The sequence below is a fragment of the Phaenicophaeus curvirostris genome, chromosome 1 (assembly GCF_032191515.1).
Source record: "Phaenicophaeus curvirostris isolate KB17595 chromosome 1, BPBGC_Pcur_1.0, whole genome shotgun sequence".
Lineage (NCBI taxonomy): Eukaryota > Metazoa > Chordata > Aves > Cuculiformes > Cuculidae > Phaenicophaeus > Phaenicophaeus curvirostris.
The window spans coordinates 109,469,442-109,491,485 of NC_091392.1; the positions used below are offsets into that span (position 1 = coordinate 109,469,442).

The window sequence follows — 22,044 nt, forward strand, 5'->3', positions numbered from 1 at the left end:
ACATGGACAGTGGGATTGAGTGCACTCTCAGCAAGTTTGCAGTCAACACCAAGCTAAGTGGTGCGGTTGATGCCTGAAGAATGGGATGCTATCCGGAGGGACCTCCTGGACAAGCTGGAGAAGTGGGCCTGTGTGAACCACATGAGGTTCAACAAGGCCAAGTGCAAGGTCCTGCACCTGGGTTGGGGCAACCCCTGGTATCAATACAGGCTGGGGGATGAAGGGATTGATAGCAGACCTGCCGAGAAGGACTTAGGGTTACTGTTGAATGAAAAGATGGACATAAGAAGACAATGTGCGCTTGCAGCCCGGAAGGCCCATATCCCATGCTGCATTGAAGGAAGCATGGCCAGCAGGTCAAGGGATGTGATTCTACCCCTCTACTCCACTCTGATGAGACCCCACCTGGAGTACTGCATCCAACTCTGGAGCCCTCAGTACAGAAAAGACGTGGATCTTTTGGATTGGGTCCAGAGGAGGGCCACAACAGTGATCAGAGTGATGGAGCACCTCTCCTGTGAAGAAAGGATGAGAGAGAGATGGAGCAGTTCAGCCTGGGAGAAGAGATTACTCCAGGGAGACGTTATTGCAGCCTTTCAGTACTTACAGTGGGCCTACAAGAACATTGGACAAAGTTTTTATTAGGGCCTGTTGCAACAGGACAATAGGATAGGTAATGGTTTTAAACTAAAAGAGGGTAGAGATAGAGTAGATATAAGGAAGAAATATTTTTCACTGTGGGTAGTGAAACACTGGAACAGGTTACCCATTCCTGGAAGCACTCAAGGTCAGGTTGGACAGGGCTCTGAGCAGCTTGTTGTAGTTGAAGATGCCCTGCTCATTGCAGATGGGGTAGTGGACTAGATGACCTTAAAGGTTCCTTCCAGCCCAAACTCTTATATGATTCTACAATGGTACCTTCATACAAAGAAAGCATCATGCTAACTCTGAACAGTGAGAACCCATAGCTGAAAGTCCAAATGGACTTGCATAAGTGAGAAATGAAGCACATGTTTCAACAGAAGTAATCGAGTTTCAAAAGAAAACATTAAGAAACAAAAGGTTCTTCTTTTTATTGAAGGCAAAAATTATCAAGACTGGATATCCATCTTCTAGATTGCATGCAGGTCTTCCCCTGATAGGCAAGGGAAAGGGAAATTAATTCTTTGGGATGAACAAAGGAGGTCTGTATTTGAGAGAGGCAAATAGCAAGGTTATTAAAAAAAAAAAAGTAAAGCCAGACTAGTTTCTATCAGTCAAAAGAACATTATGCTATTAAACAAGCCATGTTTTTAAACATTGTTGATGGGAAAAGGGGCTCAATTCTTTCTTATACCCCTCTGTAGCAACTGGCTACGTTGGCTGATGCAGATGGAGGAAAAGCACTGCTTTAGAAGTGCCTGTGCTGTCTTCAAAACTGGTCTAAACCCAACAGAACTTGAGATGCTTTGGTGTTGTGGGAGGAGGAAAGTTGATGTAAACCTGTATAAAGAACTGTATTTAGCTGGTTTTAAGCACTTCATAGACTTGTAGCCTGTGGAGTTATCAGAATAACTGACTCTTGGGCCTTGCAGGAATGATTCTGAATCGTGGGGGAACATGGTGGAGTCCTTTCTGAGTAGGAGAGCTGCTCTTCAGAGAGGATGTATAATTAAGTGCAGTGGGAGAGGAGGTAGCAGGGTGGGGGTTGATGTAGAACTAGAGGTTATTTCACTTGTTCTTTCTGGAATTTCAGTATTCCAAGAGAGAACCAAGAATGTATGGGGGGGTGTCTCTCTTTAATATAAAGTTATAAAATTGTTGACTGATGTTTTCCTCCTCATTTCAACAAGGATGAAAGAACTGCCGAGTACTGCACACATTTTTTTTTATCTTGTAGAAGCTGTGCGTGGTGTTCTCCAGTAAACATGCCTGCCTTGAAATAGGAATACAGTGGAATATACGCCTATGGATTAATACCAGTCTCTCCTGTTAGAAACAAACTGAACCATTACCCCATTTATGTAGAACCTACCATTTATATAGAACTTGTCACATGTAAATATTATCATGATACTGTAAAAGAGAAATAAATGCTGTTTTTATAGGTGCCAGGGCATGAAGACGAAAAGATAAATCATTCAAGCCCACTTACATGGCCAGCCCCGATCTAGCTCTTAGTCCCATGCTCTCTCCAGTAGGCAATATCTAATCTGTCCAGTGTAAGGAGGTCTCAAAAATATTGCTTATAGCTGTTGAAGCACTTATGAAATTACAAGTCTTTATTGCTGAATTGTCTTTTTTTTTTCTGTCCTCTTGCAGATCATAAAGTGTCTGGAATTTCCATTGAAACAGATAACAAAAACGTAAAAGCAGAGGAGTTTAAGGGTATGGTATGAGCATTGCTGTGACTATTTTTAATACACACATAATGCATGCAAACTATATATATATATATACGGAAGCTGTGCATCTGTTGATTGTCATTTCCTGAGAGATCTTGCTCCTGCTCTCTCCATTGAATCTTTGTGTAATCTCAATCTTGTCCTCGTTTTCTCTTACTTGGTGTGGGGTTGGACTAGACACTCCTCAAACGTCCTTTTCAACCTCACCTATTCTGTGAATCTGTGACTTGTTTGTCAGTCCTGGCAGCTCACTGTAACTTCTGCCTGGTTATTGGCAGAACTGATGATGGTTATGATGAGAACTGATGGAAGAAGCATTAATTATCTTACAAGACAGAAAGGTGAAAGGCTAGAGAGGGAACAATTAAGTTGGCGAATTGTCAGTTACTTTAATGGCTATTTACATATTTTTATATGTCTGTGTCATATGTAAAATGACAAATGACTTCTAGTAATGTGCTAGAGAGTTAAGGAGACAGGGAGGAACAACTGATGGTTTCTGGGTAAATGAAAAAGGGATACTAGTAGTATTTACTCATATATGAGGTTTGTGGGCTATGTGGGGTCTTTTGTTTGAGTTTTTTGCATTTGGTTGGAATGGAGAGAGATGATAATTTGGGAACTCAAAGAGCTGTTTACTGAGCTTATATAGAGTTTATTGATCTGTTTGAGGTAATAAATATTTTGGAAGTTTCTCAAGCTGTCAGCTAGGTGCCAGTCAAATATTCTTGTCACTTTTGGGGAAGAAAAACTTAATGCATTTGGCACTCAGGACAGGCGAGAAGAGAAGCTCTTCAGCTAATATTAAAGCCTAATTAGGTTCTGTCTCTTTCTATATGGCTTGCATTCTGTTCTTTTGTTATTTGTATGATAGAGTGAGATCAGTTTAATATAGCTCAGATGCCGTGCCAAGTTCTTTTTATGTAGCATCAGTAGGGGAGTGGCTGAGGCTGGTTGATGTAGCTATTCAACTGAATGTAGCTGATCTGAAATGCATTTTCCTCTCTCCTCCCACTACAGTTACTGTAGGGACGAGTGGTCAATCACTGCAACAGGATCCCCAGGAAAAGTGGCCACAGCACCAAGCTTGTCGAAGTTCAAGTAGCATCTGGACAATGCTCATAGTCATATGGTTTAATTTCAGGTAGTTCTGTAAGGAGCAGGGAGTTGGGTCTCCAAGTTCCTTATGGGTTCCTTCCAACTTGAGATTTCTATGATTCTATAATGAAATAATAGCCTCCAGACCAGATGTACATCTAAATTAAACATTGTCCAGACTTCTCTGAGATCCCAGAAGGTTCTTCCAGGCTTGTGCAATCCTGTGCACCTACCTTAATGCAAGTCAAATAGACCTGTTCTGGAAAATACCTCTTGCTGACTCCATTAGTGTGGGTAAAAATTGGAGAAGGGAACTCTAAGTTAGGAGGGTTTTATAATGTTACATTGTCTCTGTTCTGCATGAACTCCCTTTCTTTCATTCTGTTCCCTTCCTCCAAATAAGATTAGGGGGAGGGCATCAATGCTAGATTTTTGTGAAATTAAAAACTGTAGGATGCAAGCAAGAGGCAGCTCATTCAAGACAGAGGTGACTTGTTTAGCTGGGAACACTTCAGCTGAGCTGTCAACTAATATAGACTAGCTTATGAGACCAGCCAGCTGTCACAAGGTCAGAAGCAAAAGCAAGCTGAGCTTGAATGATGGATTTTCTTTGTTAGAAGGATACAAAAACAAAATGGAAAGGAAACTTTAGCAAATCTTAAGATTCAGGAAGCCTCCACCCATCCACTCAACCTGAAGTCAGGAACCTCAGGCTTCCTGAGTGCACAGCGTGTTTTCTGAAGCCGACAGTGCATATGTAACATGTTTCTGGCAAAGAATGCCTTGCTGCCTCACTTTTTCTTTCAAGGCTGGACACTTTTTCCCCTATGAGACATCACCAAGACTACCAGTCTGGCACCTTGGAAGCTTTTTGTTTCTCTACAGATCAGACCTGGGAGAGGTCTGAAGGGTGAGTGGGTAGATCTGTCAGTAGCTCTTGCCCCTCAGCCTTGTTTGCTGAGGCTGGAAACGAGGGTGGCAGTTAGTGCAGACTGATTCTGTGTTTGAGCACTGGATGTTTGCCTCCTGAAAGCTAGACACGTATTGCCAAAACTGTAAAGGCTTTTGATCCTTGATACTCTAGCTTGTATTGGTAGATGAGCAGCCTAAAGGTGGCAAGATCAATATTGTATTTGTATTTTTTACAGAAGTTTCCGGGAGATACTAGTTTTTATTTTACTAATAGATTTGGAGCCAGACAGATGTGTGGTTGGATATTTTCCTCTGATATTGTTTCCCAACATTTCTTATTAATACCTGGACATAAGAGTTATTTCATGGGAAAAATATGGATATGTATTTCAGCATGCTGTTCTGCAGTGAGTGGAACTACTGAAACACTGAATTTGTCCCAATAACTCACTTGCCCAGTTTGCCGTGTTCTCTCACCCTTTAGTTCCCCCCCTAATAACTATAGGCTTGACCACAGACCCCAATTACTGATGCAGGCTACATATTAGTGATATATGCATACGCTGATGCCCTGCCATAAGAGAGGAAAAAAGAGCAGTTAAGCTCCCACTATGACCTGCTTCTCATTAGGAGCATTCATTTTTGTTTCTTTCTTACTCTGTTATGGCAAATTTAGCAGCAATCAGTAACTTCTGAAACCTCAGTCTCTCTCTGAAATTTGGTCAGTGATGCCCACTGTACTTAAGTTGGGGAAACCTGAGCGGACAGTGAGAAATGAGTAAGGTGAACAGTTGTATGAGCCTTCTTTTCTTGAGAACTCAAGAAAAATAAGAGGGAGCCACCAAGATATGTTATGAGCAGTCTCTGCCACCAGCAGCTCCAGAGACCTGGGGGTTCCTCCTGCCCAGCCACTGGAGCCCCACACAATGCTCCTGGAGGTCTTTGTCCCATGATGATGGACACAGTGCTGCTTTCCCATTTAGAGGTTCGACCAGTAGCAAGGCTGCGTGAGTCCCAGGGATGAGTGCCTGTGTGTGCACACCCATCCATACACACACATGCAATGCTGGCACTGTAGCTGCACAGACCGCTACAGACAAAGCGCTGCCTTCAACAGAACCCACATACAACACTGACTAGGCTCACATAAAGCATTAAGCATAGACAGCTGAGCCTCCTTCCTCCTGTCTGGATGATGCAGATTGATGTTCCGTGGTGAAAGGTGTAACACCACACAAGGACATGCACGTTCTTGGATCCCCTGAGTACTAGCACAGCCCCTCTGCCCATCTGCTGCCACTGCCCTACTTACCAGCTCACCCAGCTTGAGGTTTGCTAGTGAACTATACACACATCTCCAGGCACACCAATTTTAGGGAAGATAAAAACTGCATGCTCACACACCCACTTCCAAAAGCCAGCATCACAAACCCAGGCATACCTACACCCTCAGTGTGACCGCAGTTGCTAACCCTAAATTTACTCAGAGCATCCGTCTCTGCCCCAACAGCTAGCAATCTAGATACACATTCTTTGAGACTCACCAATACACACTCCCAACATCTGCAGCCCATCCAACAGATGCAGAGACCCTCAGTCATTCCAGTTGCCCACACGAGTCCCATCAGTTTGTTTGATCTTGATCATCATCTCTGTTAGTCTCTGTCTCTTATCTCTGTTTTTGTTTGTTGCTGCTCCATTTACTTGTTATCACTTTTGCATTGAAAAGTTTATTAATTGGGAAACCTTACTGAAGCAGACTCTCGCCTTCCACATAGCCTTACAATAACCAATGTCAAATTGTAACTAAACACATCAGTTACCTAGGAGAATATTTAACCATCTTACCGGCATGTTTTCCATCTGCATTAAATTATACATTTACACAGGTAAACTACTGATACTAAATTCAGAATGGTAATTCACAAAATACTGTTGATAATAGGGTCAGATTCCTATTTTTAATGGTGGTCTGCTCACTGACAAAAATATCTAAACCAAAAATGAGAGTAGTAATGCAGAATCTGTGCCTATCCAACATGGGAATATCTAGTCCCCAACATCTCGATCCAAAGGCCATTGAAGGATGGGAAAACTGCTAGTTTCTGTTTCCCCATTGTATTTGTGTAAATCTAGAGGTCTGATGGCATCACTTTGAGAAGTAGGTCTGGCCTTTGCTGACTGCTCAGGTTCTTTTGTAGGGGGAATATTAATTTCACGAAGTCTGAATGTGTACCAAACCCAGTGCTGAAGTCTCTAATTTTCCCTTTTGTGTTCTCTGTTTTTGTTGGTGGTGGTATTTTTTCCCCTCTAGAGGCTATTCTTAGTTGCAAGCACAAATTTTCAAAAGGGATGAGCTTCAGAATAGAATGGAAGAAAATCCAGCCTCAAGGAGTCTCATTTGTCTACTACAATGGTGAATTTACAGGTACAGTACTACAAGCTTAGACTGGTGGTTTAACATGTCATCCACTAGCAGAGATACTGACTCTTTCTTGGGGAATAATATTAGGAAACTGACTGAAAGAGTAATTTTGAGAGTCTTGACTCTCCATACTGAACAGCGGTCCTTTTGAGGAAAAGAACTCTTCCCCAGGGGAGGAAAGCATTTCTTAATAAAACCATCAGTGATTAGTTACCTTTTTAAATGAAGTTAAGTACACTGAAACTCAAGACTAAGAAAAATGGCTTTGCACGTTCCTTGACATTTTTAAAAAATTAAATACGTTCAGATATAAACTTCCCCAAACTACTGCAAGCTCTGCACTCCTACCCAACAAAGAGGTTTCTGCAGGAGGCTTAGGTATGAATAATGCAGCAATTTTTATATACATAAAATATAAACTCAGCTGTATATTTTAAATTATTTGTATTCTTTTCAGAAATGGAATTTCTGTTTATATGTTCTGAAAAGGACTTACCTCAGCTTTATGTGTTGAAGGAAATAAGGGTCTCTGGTACCTCGTACACAACAAAAGAAAGCTGAGAAGTAAAATAAAAGCACAGCAGTTTTGTTAGTTTGTAGAGCTTGCAAGATTGGCTGGTCTTGGGTTTTTCTGCATATATTTAATTTAGAAAAACACTACAACACATGGTTCTGTGTGTGCATGTAACTTTAATTTCATAACAAACTGTAGAATGAAGAAAACCTCATTGTAAGAAGTCTGATGGCAGTGCCTTGCCAAGTTAATACGTTGAATGCTTTGCTGTGGTCTCGCTCACAATTATTTCTGTAAGGTGATTGCCGTCACTCCAGTGGAAAATGACGTCTTTCTTTTGTCACCTGAATACTACTTAACATGTTTTCTTGAAATATCAACAGGAAAAAAATATTCAAACTACAGAGTGTATGACAGATGCAGGTTTTTTTGAACTGAGGTGGGTTTTTTTGGACTAAGCGTATAAGTTGTGGAGGTCTCTCTCTGCTTTAGGAAGGGGATTACATATTGCTCCCCGGTGACAGATAACTAACACTGAACAAATGAGCAATAGTTTATAAATTGTGTGACTTCAAAACAAGCCAATGAGATGTAGACATTTGCCATATGCAAAAAGCAGAAGCCTGTCTGTCTGTTCTCCCTTAAAGGTGATCTTCGAGGCCGAGCTGAGATGCTGAATACAGGAATCCGTATTAGAAATGTGACCAGAAAGGATTCTGGGACCTACCGATGTGAAATCAGCGCAAAGAGTGAAGAGGGCCAACGCCTGGGAGAGGCTACTATTACTCTCACAGTATTGGGTACAAAGTTTTGTTACTTGGGCTTCTAGAAATAACTTGAATAATAGAAAGGGGTATTGAAGGTAGGGTTGTCTATATGGTGTGTGGCTGCTGGGTTTTTGGGTCTTCTTTGGGGTGGGTTTAAACACACATGTGCATATGCATGTTCCACTACATACTTCACAAAAGAGCTTTGCAAAATGCAGGCTTATATTAGAAAGGAATATAACTAGGATTTTATCAATATAAACATGGGTTTTGGTTCTCAAAACTTAGCAAGTATTCTGATTTATGTGATGGTGAAATTTCTATTTCTTCTAAACCTGAAGTCACTCAGTGGCTGAGAATCTGGACAAGCTGATCATGGAGTTTGGCACTGGAAAGTCAGCATCTGTCAACACTTATCAAATATTCTAAGCAGCAGTTCATTGCAATATGCCACAGTCTCCTCCTGGTTTTGGAAGGAGAAACTGCTGCAGTGTCTGCATAATGCCAGCCAGGGAGCCAGCAATCTGTGGACTTCATTTACATGAGAGATGCCTTGGGAAAAGGGGTTGTTCTTCTTGTTTGTTTGTTTGCTTTCCCATTTGGGGAAAGGAGGGAAAAGTGAATACTGAGCACTTGCTTCTCACATTGTTTATACTGTTTTTCCCAGTGGATGAGTGATAGAGGTTGGTGGTTTTCTTTTCTTTGTATAGGGAGAGAAGAAAACATTGGCTTTTGTAGTTTCTGTATTTTTATTCTATACAAAAAAATTGATCTTTTAAAATTGTATATATAGTCTCGAAGTTCTTCCTGAAGGATAATAATGAATTTCTGATTAGCTCCAACAATGAGCTAAACCCCATCTCCTTCTTTCTTCCACTCTCTCAACTGCTTTCCTCTTTTAAATGTGGCTTCTTAATTGAAAGTTGAAAACTTAGAGCCCAAAGGAGAATGTGTGTCTGTGTGTTCTGCTCAGAAGCCTTTTTGATAGTTAATGTGAATTAGTATTTCACTTCATATTTTTGCATTTTATTTAAAAATTAGCCAAAACCTCCATGAATACTTTTTAGCATGTCACTGGTGCTTTTGGCGTTCCATGCACGCCTTTTCATGCTTAGTTATCTTTTACACAGCTTCAAGTTACAAAGACAAAAGAAAAATAAGTGCCTGTTCTGTTCATGTAATAAAAACTGCAAAAGAGATGTTCATCTTCATGGCAGGAGGAACAATAGGTTCTCCTGCATTTGTATGGGGGAATGTTTATTTTTAATTTATGCTGAAATTTAGTAGCCAATTGGTTTTTGTCCTCAACCTGGGATTTAGGCAATGGCTGTGGTGATGGCCAGTCTTGGTAATTCTTTCTGACAATAATATTTCAAAAAACAGTTGACTTGTTTTAATACAAAAAAATCTTTCCTTTTCCTCACTTCTGCTTTTAAGTACGGGGGCAGGAAAAGGGGGAATTGCTGGATTACAGATTCCCCAAAGTTATCCCTCCTCTGTCTATGAGCAAGAGGCCCTGTACAAAAAAACAAGGTGAAAAACAACTCTGGGTCTGGATGAGAGACAGGATGACACAGCATGTGGTGGAAGCAAGCCTCATTCTTCCATTTTTAGCAGCTCACAAATTTTACTGTGCTCTGCAGTAGCAGGACTCTGCCTTCAGCCGCTTCTCCAACACCTCATTTCATTAACATGGTAATTGTTAAGCATGTTTCTAAGCACACCAGTGCTCACCTCACCAGTGACTAACAAAGTGTTGTTATACAGACAGTACTGGTAAGACTGTAACAAGTGCAATTTAATTTTCCAGTTGCTCCAACTACGCCAGTGTGTGAGGTACCCAGCTCTGCAATGACAGGAACAGTAGTGGAACTGAGCTGTAAGGAGACAGAGGGTTCACCTCCATCGGAGTACCAGTGGTACAAAAATGGTGTTGCCTTACTGGAAAAGACAGGAACAGGCAGCGCTAGAGCTGCAAACCTAACTTACACCATGAATAAAAAGTCTGGCACTCTGGTAAGTGTAATAACCAACTCTGTCATAAGCAGCTATCAGGAAGACCAAATGTACTATTTCGTACAACGATGCAAAAGGGGTCTTAATAAAAAAAAAAAGCACAAAGTCTTTGTTGGAGATCAATGTCATGCTGAAATATGTGCTAAGGAATGTAGAAGGTAGTTTCTGCCTCAAACCAATGACAAGACATACGCATTGAATGATGTGTGCAAATGGGTGAGTTTCAAGGCTGCAGTAATAAATGAGCAGAATCTAAAAAATACATGATAAATTTCACCTTGTCATTTAACTAACTAGTACCAGGAGAGACTGATCTCTTAGTATGTAAACAGTTGTATTTAATAGCACCTTAAAATCTTAAATAGCAAATTCAGTAGAAGTGCAGCACTACCTTAGTCCAGAATTTGTGCAATCCAATGGCATCTACAAGTTCCACTCCAGTAGTTGTGAAATCAATGGGACTGAGTCTGGGCTTTAAGTGAACTTAACGGGCTTTTGGTTTAGTTCTAGTTTGTTTTGTGGAGGTGTTTTTCCCCTCAGAACTGGCAGTTTCTTTTTCATCCCTCCCTCATTAGCTGATCCTTCTAAAAAAAGTGATACATGCTACATACAGATTCATTGTCAGCTGAGATTTTTCAGAAGTTAGAGAGTTGTTCTTGGAACACCCTACTCTTGTGCATGATCAAACATGGAAACTGCAATGTGACTAAGCATTCCGAGGTGCTGTGGATCTTTCAGCACGCTGAAGAAATTAGGTGCACTACTCCAAATTACTAAACACTTTGGAAAACCTTGGTTTTGAAGTATGGGATGTGTTAAGAGGGAGAAGGTTTAACAAGTCTAGTGTTTAAAAATTAATACAGAGAAACACTGGAATTGACATGAGATCAGTCTCTGTCCTACTTTTGCTTCCTCATTTTCATTTTTAAAGTAATAGTATTTGATAAACAGTACAATTTAGCATTTCTCCATGAGAAGAAGAGAGAAAGTGCTGTTTCAGGGGAGGGGAGAAGGGGTGGGAATGGGACCTTGCCAACTTTCTGTGGAAATATTTTTTTCTAGTACATAATTTTTTTCTGTGTATGTAATTTCCTTTGTTGGTGGGTATTTTTTTTGGTAAAATGAACAAAATGTTCTGATGTCAGGGATTCTGCAATTAGAGTATGTCTAAGACAATGCATTTTATTGGAAAGTACTGATTACCGAAAAGTAACCTCCTTGTAGATACACTCAAACTAGTTGAAATGTCCATCTAAAAGACCCTCTTAGACCAGAAGCTGAAGTTAAGGACCAAGGAATGTGACTGGGTTGCTTAATTATGAGGTTGAACTGGACCAGAATTTCTCACTTTCTTTCAGGTTTTTCTTTTTTGAAAACAAACAAACAAAAAATACCCTGTTTGACATGCCAAAATTTCTATTCCACAGGAAATTCTGAATTTTTTTCCATTCTGATAATGGTTTTGGACTCTGTCTTAACAGCTATTTAACACAGTTACAAAGAATGACACTGGAGAGTATTTCTGTGAAGCCTCCAATGGGATTGGATTATCTCAGAAATGCTCAGTGAAGCGAATGCAAGTTGGTATGTGTCAAAGAAAATAAGGGTGGGCAACAGTATTGCAATAATGCAACTGAGAAACTAAGACCAGATTGAATTATAGCATTTTGTTTATTTTTGGCATTTGGGGGGAGGAATAATAATATTAGTAGTGGTAATAATAATAGGAGTTGCCCATATGTAGTTGCTGTGGCTACTTAACGTATTCCTTCTTACAGCACAAACTTTTTTTCATAGAAAAGCAGCTAGTTTAGTATCTTAAAATTATTGCAGTTGCCAGCCTTTAGGTTGCTCAACACTGAACTTCACAGAACAGCAGTAGCCATATGAAAGCTTTAATATTTCAGAATGCTTTTGTGAAAGGTGTATAGGGCAATGTGCCAGTCCACTGGGTTATTTTCTTTATGAAAAGCCTCCCTTTTGAGATGCATTCATGTGAGAGCTTAATGTTACAGATCAGAAATTTAACTGAATGGCTCATTTATACCTGCCAGAGGACACTGAAGAAGTCAGTGTATCTTAAAAAAAATCCTGCTGCCTGTTTCTTTCCCACTTGCACAGCAAATGTGAAGTGTAACATTGGTTAGCTAGTAAAGAATTTAGCAAAGGCTGGAGGGACAGAGTCTATAATAACTAAAAATGCGTGAATGTTTTTGCAAAATATAAAAATCTTTGAAGATGTGATGGGAAGGCAGATGGTAACAAATACTGCATGGAAGTTCACGTTTAAGTATTCCATCAAGCAATTGACTGGTGCTTTCCTAGAACTTAGCTGAAAATCACTGCATCACAGCTTTTAATGCATTCCTGATTGATTATGAGCAATTGTTCCACAAGATACCAAGACAGAATCCCTCTGTTGTGGAAATATGCACCGAAGTCCTAAATTGCTGTTAACTAATGCACAACAATTGGTAAGTTTTGAGGTAAAATTCCCAACCATAATATATGAAGCTCTTAGTGATTATATAAGGAAATGGCCATGGGTCATCACCTTGAAAACAGAAATGCCTAGATGTTTCAGTAGCCCAGTGTAGAGTTTAACTTTCAACATCTGGGCTAAAATATTTCTTGACCTTTATTGTGTTGAATTTTGAAAGCCTTCCTGTTTAAAAATAAAAAGTAAAAGCACTAAATTCAAAATAACTTGTTCAAGGAGTTCATCAGGACTACGGACTTGGTGCTGACATCAGCTGTTTAATTTTTTTCCAGGCAACTAACTATATGAAAACACTTGTTTTAAGATTTTAAAGATTTCAAGGTATTGACTTATTGGGGTTAGGTATAATGAAGAGTATGTATCCCTTGTCACCTCTTATTCGTTCCTTACTTTTGACCCAAACTAAGCAGTTGAAGTCTATGAAGCACTCCTTTCGATGTGGCTGTGACACAGCAGTGCTTTTGGACTGCTTCTCTACATCTAAGTGTTAGTACTTAACTTGTACAGATTGGACCAAAGACCACTCATAGAAACAAAAGGTGCCTGGAGTAATCAGGGGGGGAAAAAAAATCCAGCCAATGGAAATTTTTACAATTTACTACATTGGACTTATGTTTTATATTTACAGATGACCTTAATATAAGTGCCATCATCGCTGCTGTAGTAGTTGTGGCTCTGGTAATGGCATTATGTGGCCTTGGAGTATTTTATGCCCAAAAAAAGGGCTACTTTTCAAGTAAGTAAAATAAAGTCACTCCTTGCTTGTGTGAAAAAAATGTCTGTACTTCTGTTGACTGTAACAAGTCCTCCTTTTCATGAAGGTAGTAAAGCTACAGAGCACTACAACAACTTTTTCATTCTGCCAACTTCTGCTGCAAAAGATACTTCAGGAATGACATTGAGAAGTTCATGCAGCTGCATAAGGCTACCAAACAGCAGTCTAGGGAAAGTAAAGTACCGAAGCCTGGTTCCTGGAGCTTCTCTGCTCTAGTCTGGAGAGGGAATGGCTAAGAAAGGCAAGATAAAAACAAGCCATGCCGAGTTCACTTTTACTCTAAAAGGTCTGAGCAGCTGAGTTCTGATGAAGGAGAAACTAAATTACTGGCTCCCTCTTCTGGGTCATGATGAAAGTGCACGAAGAGAAAGTCTGCTTTTAAAGATTGCTGCAAAAGGCAGGACATCCAGCTGTAGCATTTATGTTAGGGCTCACCTGGAAGGTCATTTACCTTTGAAAGCAACCTTATCTTTTTCTGTTTAAACTCATTACACCAAAAAGAGACATTTGTTTCAAAACTCCCTCTAGAAACAAAAGAGCTGAATAAGCTGTGAATAACTATTTTAAAGAACTTTAAATCAGCTGAGGAAACTGTTCTTATGCTAATTCTTTTTTTTTAATTCTTTTTCAGAGGAAACCTCTTCCCAGTAAGTACCTTGATGCAAGTAGTACCAAATCTCTGCAAAATTAATTTAAATTTCTCATTATTTAGTAAGTATGATGATTCTTAAAGGCCTTTCTCGTTATTTTTGTGCAGTGGCTTTTTTGAATATTGAAATAAACCTGATCCTACACATCAGCTGCCTCCCTTATTAGAATCAGTGTGCTGGTTAGAAAACGAATCGAGCATTATAACTGTGATAAATGTGCAGAGATGTGTGTCCTTCTACACAGTTAAAGTTTATACCACTAACTCAACTACAGGCATGCATTTCTCTCCTCTTCAAACTAGACAAAAGATGATCAGAACCAAACCGAACTCTCCTCATATCCACGTCTACAGGTTATTTCAGGAAATGTTAAGTAAAGATATGACTGGTGGAGTGTCTGGTCTACTCCTTTGACAGGGGTTTATTTCGTGCACTTGAATTTCTTAGTAGCAAGTCAGAATTCTTCAAGCTATTTTAGTGTTCCCACACAAGGCTAAAATTGTGTGCTGCACTGGAGGCTGCCCTCATCATTTTTAATTTTAAAAGTTTATCTTACCATTTCTAGATAACAGCAGGTTAAAAAAAAGAGTACTAGAGAGAAATAAATATTGCTGTTTATACTGGCCATGAGCTAGACAAAAAGCATAACTAGAAGCACTGAAAAGAGAAGCTAGGGAAGGTAACTTGGCAGTGGTTCATGAGATAACCAAAAATGCTGCCAAAAAGCATTCGAGGCATTTGTTATTCTGACTTTTTTCTAAGGGGCAAAAAACTCCAAGAAGTGCTGGAAATCAGGAAAAGCTGCATAAATAAGGTTCTCATAGAGTTAAAACTAATACTAGAAAAGTCACTATTTAACCAATGTTCCCTTTCTGTTAACAGAAGGAAGACTAACTATCAATCTACAAGTGAAAAGGCAAGTATTTCGCATTCAGCATTCATGCATTAAAACGTTAATAGTCTTCAAAGTTCCTTAGATCAGTGAGGCTTTTACACACACTCCTAAACCACACAGCCACCAATAACTGGAGCTACCTTATTTGTCTGTATTTATAGCTTCCTGTTACTCAGGCTAAAGTGCGTACCACTAGAGCACCTTGCTCCATACTTCACCTTTTTCTTTACTGCAGTAACCAGACTTTTATCTGCTTGTCTTTTACCTACTTCACCCTGTCAGCTTCTTTTGCTATTAGCTTCTTTTATTCTTTCCCCTCACTTTTCATGATTACTGTATCTCCATCAGATAAATTAAGTAGTAACACCATTACACTATTTGCCAATCTCATGTCTAGATTGTCCACTTAATGGTGCCCTTTCTTGCTTGTGAAGTATTCCACTCTGCCTCGCTGTTCATACCAGTTGACCAAGGGAACTAAGTCAGCTGCAGTCCAAGTTAGCAATGAGAGAAAGTCTGGGTCATAATTCCTCTAAGATAAATGTGGGTTAAGATGCTTAACTAAATGTGGCAGCTAAACTTGCTACTTTTCCCCCACCCCCCCTTTTTTTTTTTCCATGGGGGCTTAAGTGCTTTAACTACACGTATATTGTTTGAGTTTTTCTGATTTGTGAAAAAAAATGAAATGGAGTTCCAACTAAAGCTTTAAGTAGGAGCAACTTAATTTCACTATCTATACTTTAAGGCCACATTAGTAGACTTAAAAACTCACTGAACTCCACCCATGTCTCTAACAACATAAGCTTTATTTCTTCATGTAGTATGTAGGCATGCAATAAACTTTCTTGGTCGCTCCAAGTGGGAAGGAGGAAACTTTGAAGAGCTGTGGTGTTTTGTTTATCAATATTAATGCATTTATGAATTAGATGCTCAACAAAGCTGTCAGATACTTGTATTTAAGAGGTTATTATTTCTATTCTGTGTAACAGCACTTTCTGTACATTGCCCTTTTCAGAAAGGAGCAAATGTTAAGTAACAGTGCTCCAGGCATGCTTCTTCTCAATCTCAATGCTTTTGAAATGTATACTAAATTTTAAAATGGTTAAAATCTTTGAACTACTACTTATGTAAACTTGTTTGCTTCATTTAGGATTTCAAGCATACCAAGTCCTTTGTTATTTAGAAGACTTCAGCCTCTGTGAGGGACATCAAATGACTACTTGTTATACAAAACTATCAAAGGGATCTTTTGACCTCTACTCTGTAAATAATTTCCACATACTACACACTGAAAATGGGAACTGCCAATATTTAGATCTATTCAACCTAATTGCTTGATTGCTTTTAAAAAAAAACCACACAGAACTCAAAAAAAAACTTAAAGATAGACCTAAATGGAATATACAAGTCAATTTGTGTGATGACTTCTCATTTTGTCCATGCATACATGCAGCAATACAGGATTCACTCTTACAGCTTGGAACAGTCTATTCAAATAACTTCCACATATGGCCTTGCTACCACTGCTTCTGCTAAGTCTTCACCATTGTCAAGGACTCAAACTCTCCTGCAATACTGACTTATTACTACCTTGACGCTGCATGAGATTTGCCAAAGCCATCTCTAAGTGTGTAAGTAATCATGCAGACTTAAACTCACTATGCTGATGGAATAAAGCTTCCTGTACTCGAGGCTAAAGCAGTGTTTTATTGTTTAATAAAAAATGCCTACAGCTCCTTCACTACAGGGAAGTATCACTCTCTCTTTGTAGCCTAGACACATAATTTTAATCTGAAGGAAAATCATGCCAGTACAACTTAAGCTGTAGCATCTGGACCCTAACTGTTGAAGTGTCACAAATAAATAGTTCCTCAGAACATTAAGTGTTTGTGTCAGTCATTCAGTTACTGAAATTTAAATCTCACAGCCTCATTAACAGGTTTCAGCTCCTTCTGTAAGAGTAACACTTGTGTGTTCATTGATGCACTGTAAAACTAGTACATTTGTGCCTATACTTTTGACTATGCAGGACCATTGCTACCACTGGGCTTTACTACAAATTTAGGGTTCACAGGTTTTTTTTCCTGCACATGCTTTTTGGATGCAACAAACTCAGAAAAACAAGTAGTTCCTTCTTGGTCTACCATTATTGGTGTTGCAATGTATCAGCAGCAAAATGCAGCTTGTCAAAGGAGTTTTGCAGTTAACAGTGAGAAACACTATTCAGATGCCTCAGTCATTTAACGAGTTTATGATATAGATAAGTATGCTTACCATACAATCAAGAACTTATTCACACTTCTGAAATTGAACTGAAACACTGCATTTATTAAGTTACAACTGGTGCTATGTTCAGCAACTCCATTGATACACACTGCCATTTCATGTACAATGTGCAGGGATCACTTTGGAGTCTCCTCAAACTTGGGCTCTAAAATGAGAAAGAGGAGAGAGAAGATATTAGTCTTTGTATTCTGTCCTCAAACACCACAAGTCATTGGTTATTCAAAGAAAACTAAACATTAAGTTGGCAAGCTAAAGCAAACTTACTTTGTTGGTATCATGGTATGACTGGATATGCACAGTACTACAGAACAGACTGCACTACCTGCGGTAGGGGAGAACGCAGCAGAGAAACTTAGGTAGCCAACCAGTATGTTACTGGACATGACACTAGTATTTCCAACACAGCTCTGGTATTACAAGTAGCCAAGCTCTTCTTGATAAGAGTCTTATAGCTGATTAACAGAATGGAGCGTGCAATGTTGACTCCACTCAGCAAAAGATGCTCTCCACATACAAACAGCGAGGAAGGCATTCTTTATGTCAAGGGTACAAACTCAAAGGTTAAGGCTTTTGACAGGTAGGCTATCAGTGCCTATTATCCTTGCTTCAAAGGGTGAGAGAGGTGAGACTCAGCTCTTATAATAATCTTCACTAAGACAAAAAAAAAATTAAGTTTCTACATATGTAGCCACATAGTTTTGAAAACTTGTTGAAATTAGATTAAGGATAAGCAGTAGTGGTAAGTCTACTCCCCTTTTTTCTGTACTTATAGTCACAGAAATGCTGATTCATTACAAAAAGAATCCTAAACTTCAGTACATGCTGTTCACATAGCAACTAGGCAGGGGGAACACCACAGGTCCCATGTTACAGACACTCTGTTTTATTTGTACCAGTAACAATCTGACACCAAATTATTTCTTAATCAAGCTGAAATACCACCAAACCCCAAAATGTTTTTCAGGTGTGCTCCTAGTCTACATTAGAATTTCCATTTAGTCTGATTAGAATTTCAAGTCACTGACTACAGTGGCTTGACAGTGGCTGGCCACCAGCTGCCCACCATGCCTTGCACTCTCATTCCTTCTGTCCCTTCACAGGAAGGCCAAGGACAGAGATCACATTTTTCACCCTTTTTTAAATACGTTGTCACGGAGATGCCATTAGCATCACTGTCTGATTCAGACGTGTCCTGCAATGGGTCCATTTTGGAATTGGCTAGAACTAGTTTTGTCTGATACGGGGATGGCCCCGGGCTTCTCCTCAGAGGCCACCTCTGCAGCCCCCGGCTACCAAAACACTGCCTTGTAAACCCAGTTCACCAGCACATTCCAAGTATCACTGAATCAAAGCCACCAGCTGTTTACAGATTATGGGAAAGACAGCTTACCCCCTCAAAACCTCACTTCAGCTAGAACTGCTTGTCAGCAATGAAAATGTTTGAGCTGTACTTACATAAGGAAGCAAAAAACACTATAGAAATGAGCCTGTCCATAAAAAAAATAAATGGTTGCCTTTATCTCCCAGGGCAGACAGTTTGAGCAGTTTCTCTACATTTTTGCTAAAACAATCATCACAAGCATTCTTCTTGTCATAATCAGACTGGGTAATATGAAAACATACTAAAGCAAACTTAGAGCAGTTAAGCAGAAGTCCTATGCAGGCAACTGAGGAAAAAGATTTAATGTAATTTTATTACTGATTACTTTGTGACTAAGTTAAGTTCTACCTTCATTTTCTGAAATCACCTGCTCTTCAGCTGAGCTTATAAAATTTACAAATTGCACTTTGAATGACACAGACAACTGGCTTTCAGATTATAGTCTGCTGACCACTTCAATGAGGAAAAAAAAAAAATAACATTAGGCCCTGTGGTATTTCTACTGAGGCTATTTCCTTAGCATCTGTGAAGGGTAATTAAGATAGCCTAGTCTGACTGCAAGTTTATGGAAGTGTAAGCATCAGTACAAGTAAATCCAGATTTTACTGAAAGAGTTTAATTATTTAACTAAAGGAAAAAAAAAGGAGTTAGGTGGAATTAGAGGTGAACTACGCAAAAGCAATGAGATTCACTAAGGGCATCTCAATGGTCCAAATAAAAATGAAACGGAAATCAAGAAAATCACTTGTTGAACATGTCCCTACTTGCAATTACCAGTTAAATAACATTGTTAACTCACCCTCAAATTTAAATTCTGGAAACTTGGTTAGATCTCCTTCACCGTACGCCCGCTGAAGTCTAGCAAGGGATTCATTGACTTCTTTCTGAAATTCGGGGCCTGCATCAACAGGCCCTCCAGCTTGCCTAAAAAAACAAAAAAAAAAGTTCTGATTAGCTGTTCAGTTCTGAAACACCATTTGAAAGTTCTACATTTTCATGGCTACTTATGAATTAAAAGCCTTGTGGACAACCAACTAATGCAACGCATTTAAAATATTTCCAGAAGTCAAGATATGACACACCTTAGGTCCTACTTACCTTACACATAACCAAGGTTCTCGGGGTAAAGTACAGGCTTTCTACTATCAGTCATGAAAATCCAAGCTACAGACATAGCCTTTTAAAACATAAACTATGCTGAGTATCCAGGCTTTCAGGGCTCTTAAGTTTCATTTCTTCCAGGTGTGACTTCCTAAAAAAACTGTTATTTTTTACCTCTGCTATTTCTAATTTTTTGATCTTTGTTAGTAAAGTTTACCTGTTCTTGCAAAGAGAACATGTTTTGAATGCTAAACAAGAAAAAAACCCTAGATGACAGGGCACTGTGCACTCATACAGATTCAGATACAAATTTCTTGGGATACAAATATAAAATAATGGAAATATTAACTCTTTAGATTGCCAACACTCAGTTGTACCAACAGTTATCACTTACTATCTGTAGAATCACTAAAAATAAGCCTCTCTACACAGGCTAGTTTGTAGGTGTGGAAACACACGTTTTCCTTCACTAGAACTAAGCAGCGGCTTATTTCCTTCACAAGAATAATCCCCAAGAATAAATTACAGAGAATTACAATAGTTTCCTGTTAAGTAGTTCATAGAAACATTACAAGAATCCAAAATCTCACTTGAATCAACTGCTTATTAACTTACTATGTTTAATAAAACAGCCTCAAAGTTCCATTAAACCTCTATTGGTTTTGGAGGCTATTTTCATTCAGTTCTGGGAAAACAAGACTGAAGAGTTGTTGTTTGCCCTAGACAAAAAAAAAAAAAGTGGGGTGGTTCCTTCTATTTATAGAGCACGTAGATGGGTAAAAACTAACAAACTGGATGTCCACATAGCATGCAAAAACTAAGTGCCTTAGCTCCCCAAGAAGAATGACATCAGCTTTACTTTTTTTTTTTTTACGGCAAACAAAAGGGACATTTTCTGTCAGGTATGCAAAAACAAGCCTTCTCACTTGTGATACTATCACTAAGCATTGCAGGAAAGCATACCTTAAGTACTGAGAGACCAACCTACAAAGCTATCACACTTTAGCATTTGTTAAGATTCACATTTTCCTCCTTTTGCCATCAGCCTTAAAATACTTTCCTTTACTTACTTGCTCTTTGTGTTGTATTCTCTGATCTTGTCCACGAAGAGCTTCTGAATGGGATCAAGCTCCTTCGCCTTATTAAAAACAATAGCAGAAAGCCCAATGTTTCTGCGCAAGTGAATGGAAACAGCAGAGCGAAAAAGGGAAGAAAAATGCAGAATCTGATGCAGAATCATGGTGACACTGATGCTTTACCTAGAAATCAAAACAGAATCACAGAATCAGATTGCTCTTCCTGCAATGCAAATGCATACAGAAGCAAAATAATTGGCTCAGAGATGAACTTTACAGCAGAGAGAATATTTAAACTAGCATGCAATTTGGGGTGAAAACTCCAGCAGACATGACCTCAGGGAGCCCCACACCGTTACACATCCTGTTTGACTGCACACAGAGAAAAATCAGCAATTTTGGGCATTGCCTTTTTTTGTTTTGAGAAAAATTAAAATTTTAGCCCAACCAAAGCCAGCAGAAGCAACAGCCTCCAGCACCATCACTTCCCCCCTGCAGACATCTCTATCTCTATCCAGGTAATGGAGCTGTCAGTCACAGAACTGCAATGGTTTGGGTTGGAAGGGACCTTAGAATTACCCACTTTCTACCCCCCTGCCATGGCCAGGAACACGTCCTTCTGGATCAGGCTGCTCAAAGCCCCACGCAACCTGGCCTTGAACACCTCCAGAGACGGAGCAGCCACAACTTTCCGGGGCAACCCGTGCGAGTGCCTCACCACCCTGCAGGAAAATATTTCTTCCTAATATCTAACCTCATTCTCTCTTCTTTCAGCCTTAAACAATTACCTCTCAGCCTACCACAACGTTCCCAAGTAACGAGCCCCTCCCCAGCTTCCCTGTAATCCCTCTTTAAGTACTGGAAGGCTGCTTTGAGGTCTCTCTGGAGCCTTCTCTCCTCCAGGCTGAGCCACCCCCAGCTCTCAGCCACGGCCAGGGCGAGCTGCACTACGGGGCCCACTGGCTCTGACCGCAAACCAGCGTAGGAGAAGAATCAGGCGCCCCCCAGCACCCCCAGCCCGGCTCCGGTCACCTTGGGACGCTCACGGTCACCGCCCCACCTCCTCGCGCAACGCACGCCGGGAAATCCAGCCCGGCGGCCGCGCACACACCCGCCTCACCTTTCTGCTGCCAGCGCGGAAATACCCCACTGACCGCCGGAAGTAGAGGTACGCTTCCGGCCGAGGGGCGGCGGAAGGAAACACTTCGGAGTGACGGGCACTGCCAGCCCCACCCGCTTTCCCGCCGTCGTGTTACGGCGCGCG

The 22,044-nt window shown here is 40.0% G+C and overlaps 2 protein-coding genes across 3 annotated transcripts in view; one reads left to right on the forward strand and one right to left on the reverse strand.

Moving 5' to 3' along the window:
- The window catches only part of JAM2 (junctional adhesion molecule 2), a 40,481-nt gene extending 23,508 nt beyond the window's left edge, over window positions 1-16,973 (forward strand). The window contains exons 2-10 of the mRNA XM_069870732.1: window positions 2,302-2,367; window positions 6,709-6,822; window positions 7,981-8,133; window positions 9,911-10,116; window positions 11,598-11,700; window positions 13,245-13,352; window positions 14,023-14,038; window positions 14,924-14,957; window positions 16,087-16,973. Of these exons, the coding sequence (XP_069726833.1) occupies window positions 2,302-2,367; window positions 6,709-6,822; window positions 7,981-8,133; window positions 9,911-10,116; window positions 11,598-11,700; window positions 13,245-13,352; window positions 14,023-14,038; window positions 14,924-14,957; window positions 16,087-16,119 (833 nt within the window). The 3' untranslated portion in view covers window positions 16,120-16,973. The remainder of the gene's footprint in view (window positions 1-2,301; window positions 2,368-6,708; window positions 6,823-7,980; window positions 8,134-9,910; window positions 10,117-11,597; window positions 11,701-13,244; window positions 13,353-14,022; window positions 14,039-14,923; window positions 14,958-16,086) is intronic.
- Window positions 16,974-17,243: 270 nt separating this feature from the next.
- ATP5PF (ATP synthase peripheral stalk subunit F6) lies at window positions 17,244-21,970 on the reverse strand. 2 transcript variants are annotated; one of them, XM_069870758.1, is made up of 4 exons: window positions 21,901-21,970; window positions 20,775-20,963; window positions 19,403-19,527; window positions 17,244-17,367 (listed from the first exon to the last, which is right to left on the reverse strand). In XM_069870758.1, the coding sequence occupies exons 2-4, from the start codon at window positions 20,942-20,944 to the stop codon at window positions 17,339-17,341; spliced, it is 324 nt and encodes a 107-aa protein (XP_069726859.1). In that variant the 5' UTR covers window positions 20,945-20,963; window positions 21,901-21,970; the 3' UTR covers window positions 17,244-17,338. The 2 variants fall into 2 exon arrangements, with proteins under 2 accessions (XP_069726859.1, XP_069726849.1); XM_069870748.1 differs by lacking the exon at window positions 21,901-21,970 and adding an exon at window positions 21,813-21,897.
- Between the last annotated feature and the right edge of the window lie 74 nt (window positions 21,971-22,044).

What these genes read in the sequence shown, in the direction of transcription:
- ATP5PF (XM_069870758.1), bottom strand. Translation starts at nt 20,944, where the DNA reads ATGATTCTGCATCAGATTCTGCATTTTTCTTCCCTTTTTCGCTCTGCT. An exon ending in GAATACAACACAAAGAGCAA is followed by an intron (nt 19,528 to 20,774) that starts GTAAGTAAAGGA and finishes TTGTTTTTTTAG; the next exon opens with GCAAGCTGGAGGGCCTGTTG. An exon ending in TCCAGAATTTAAATTTGAGG is followed by an intron (nt 17,368 to 19,402) that starts GTGAGTTAACAA and finishes TTCTCATTTTAG; the next exon opens with AGCCCAAGTTTGAGGAGACT.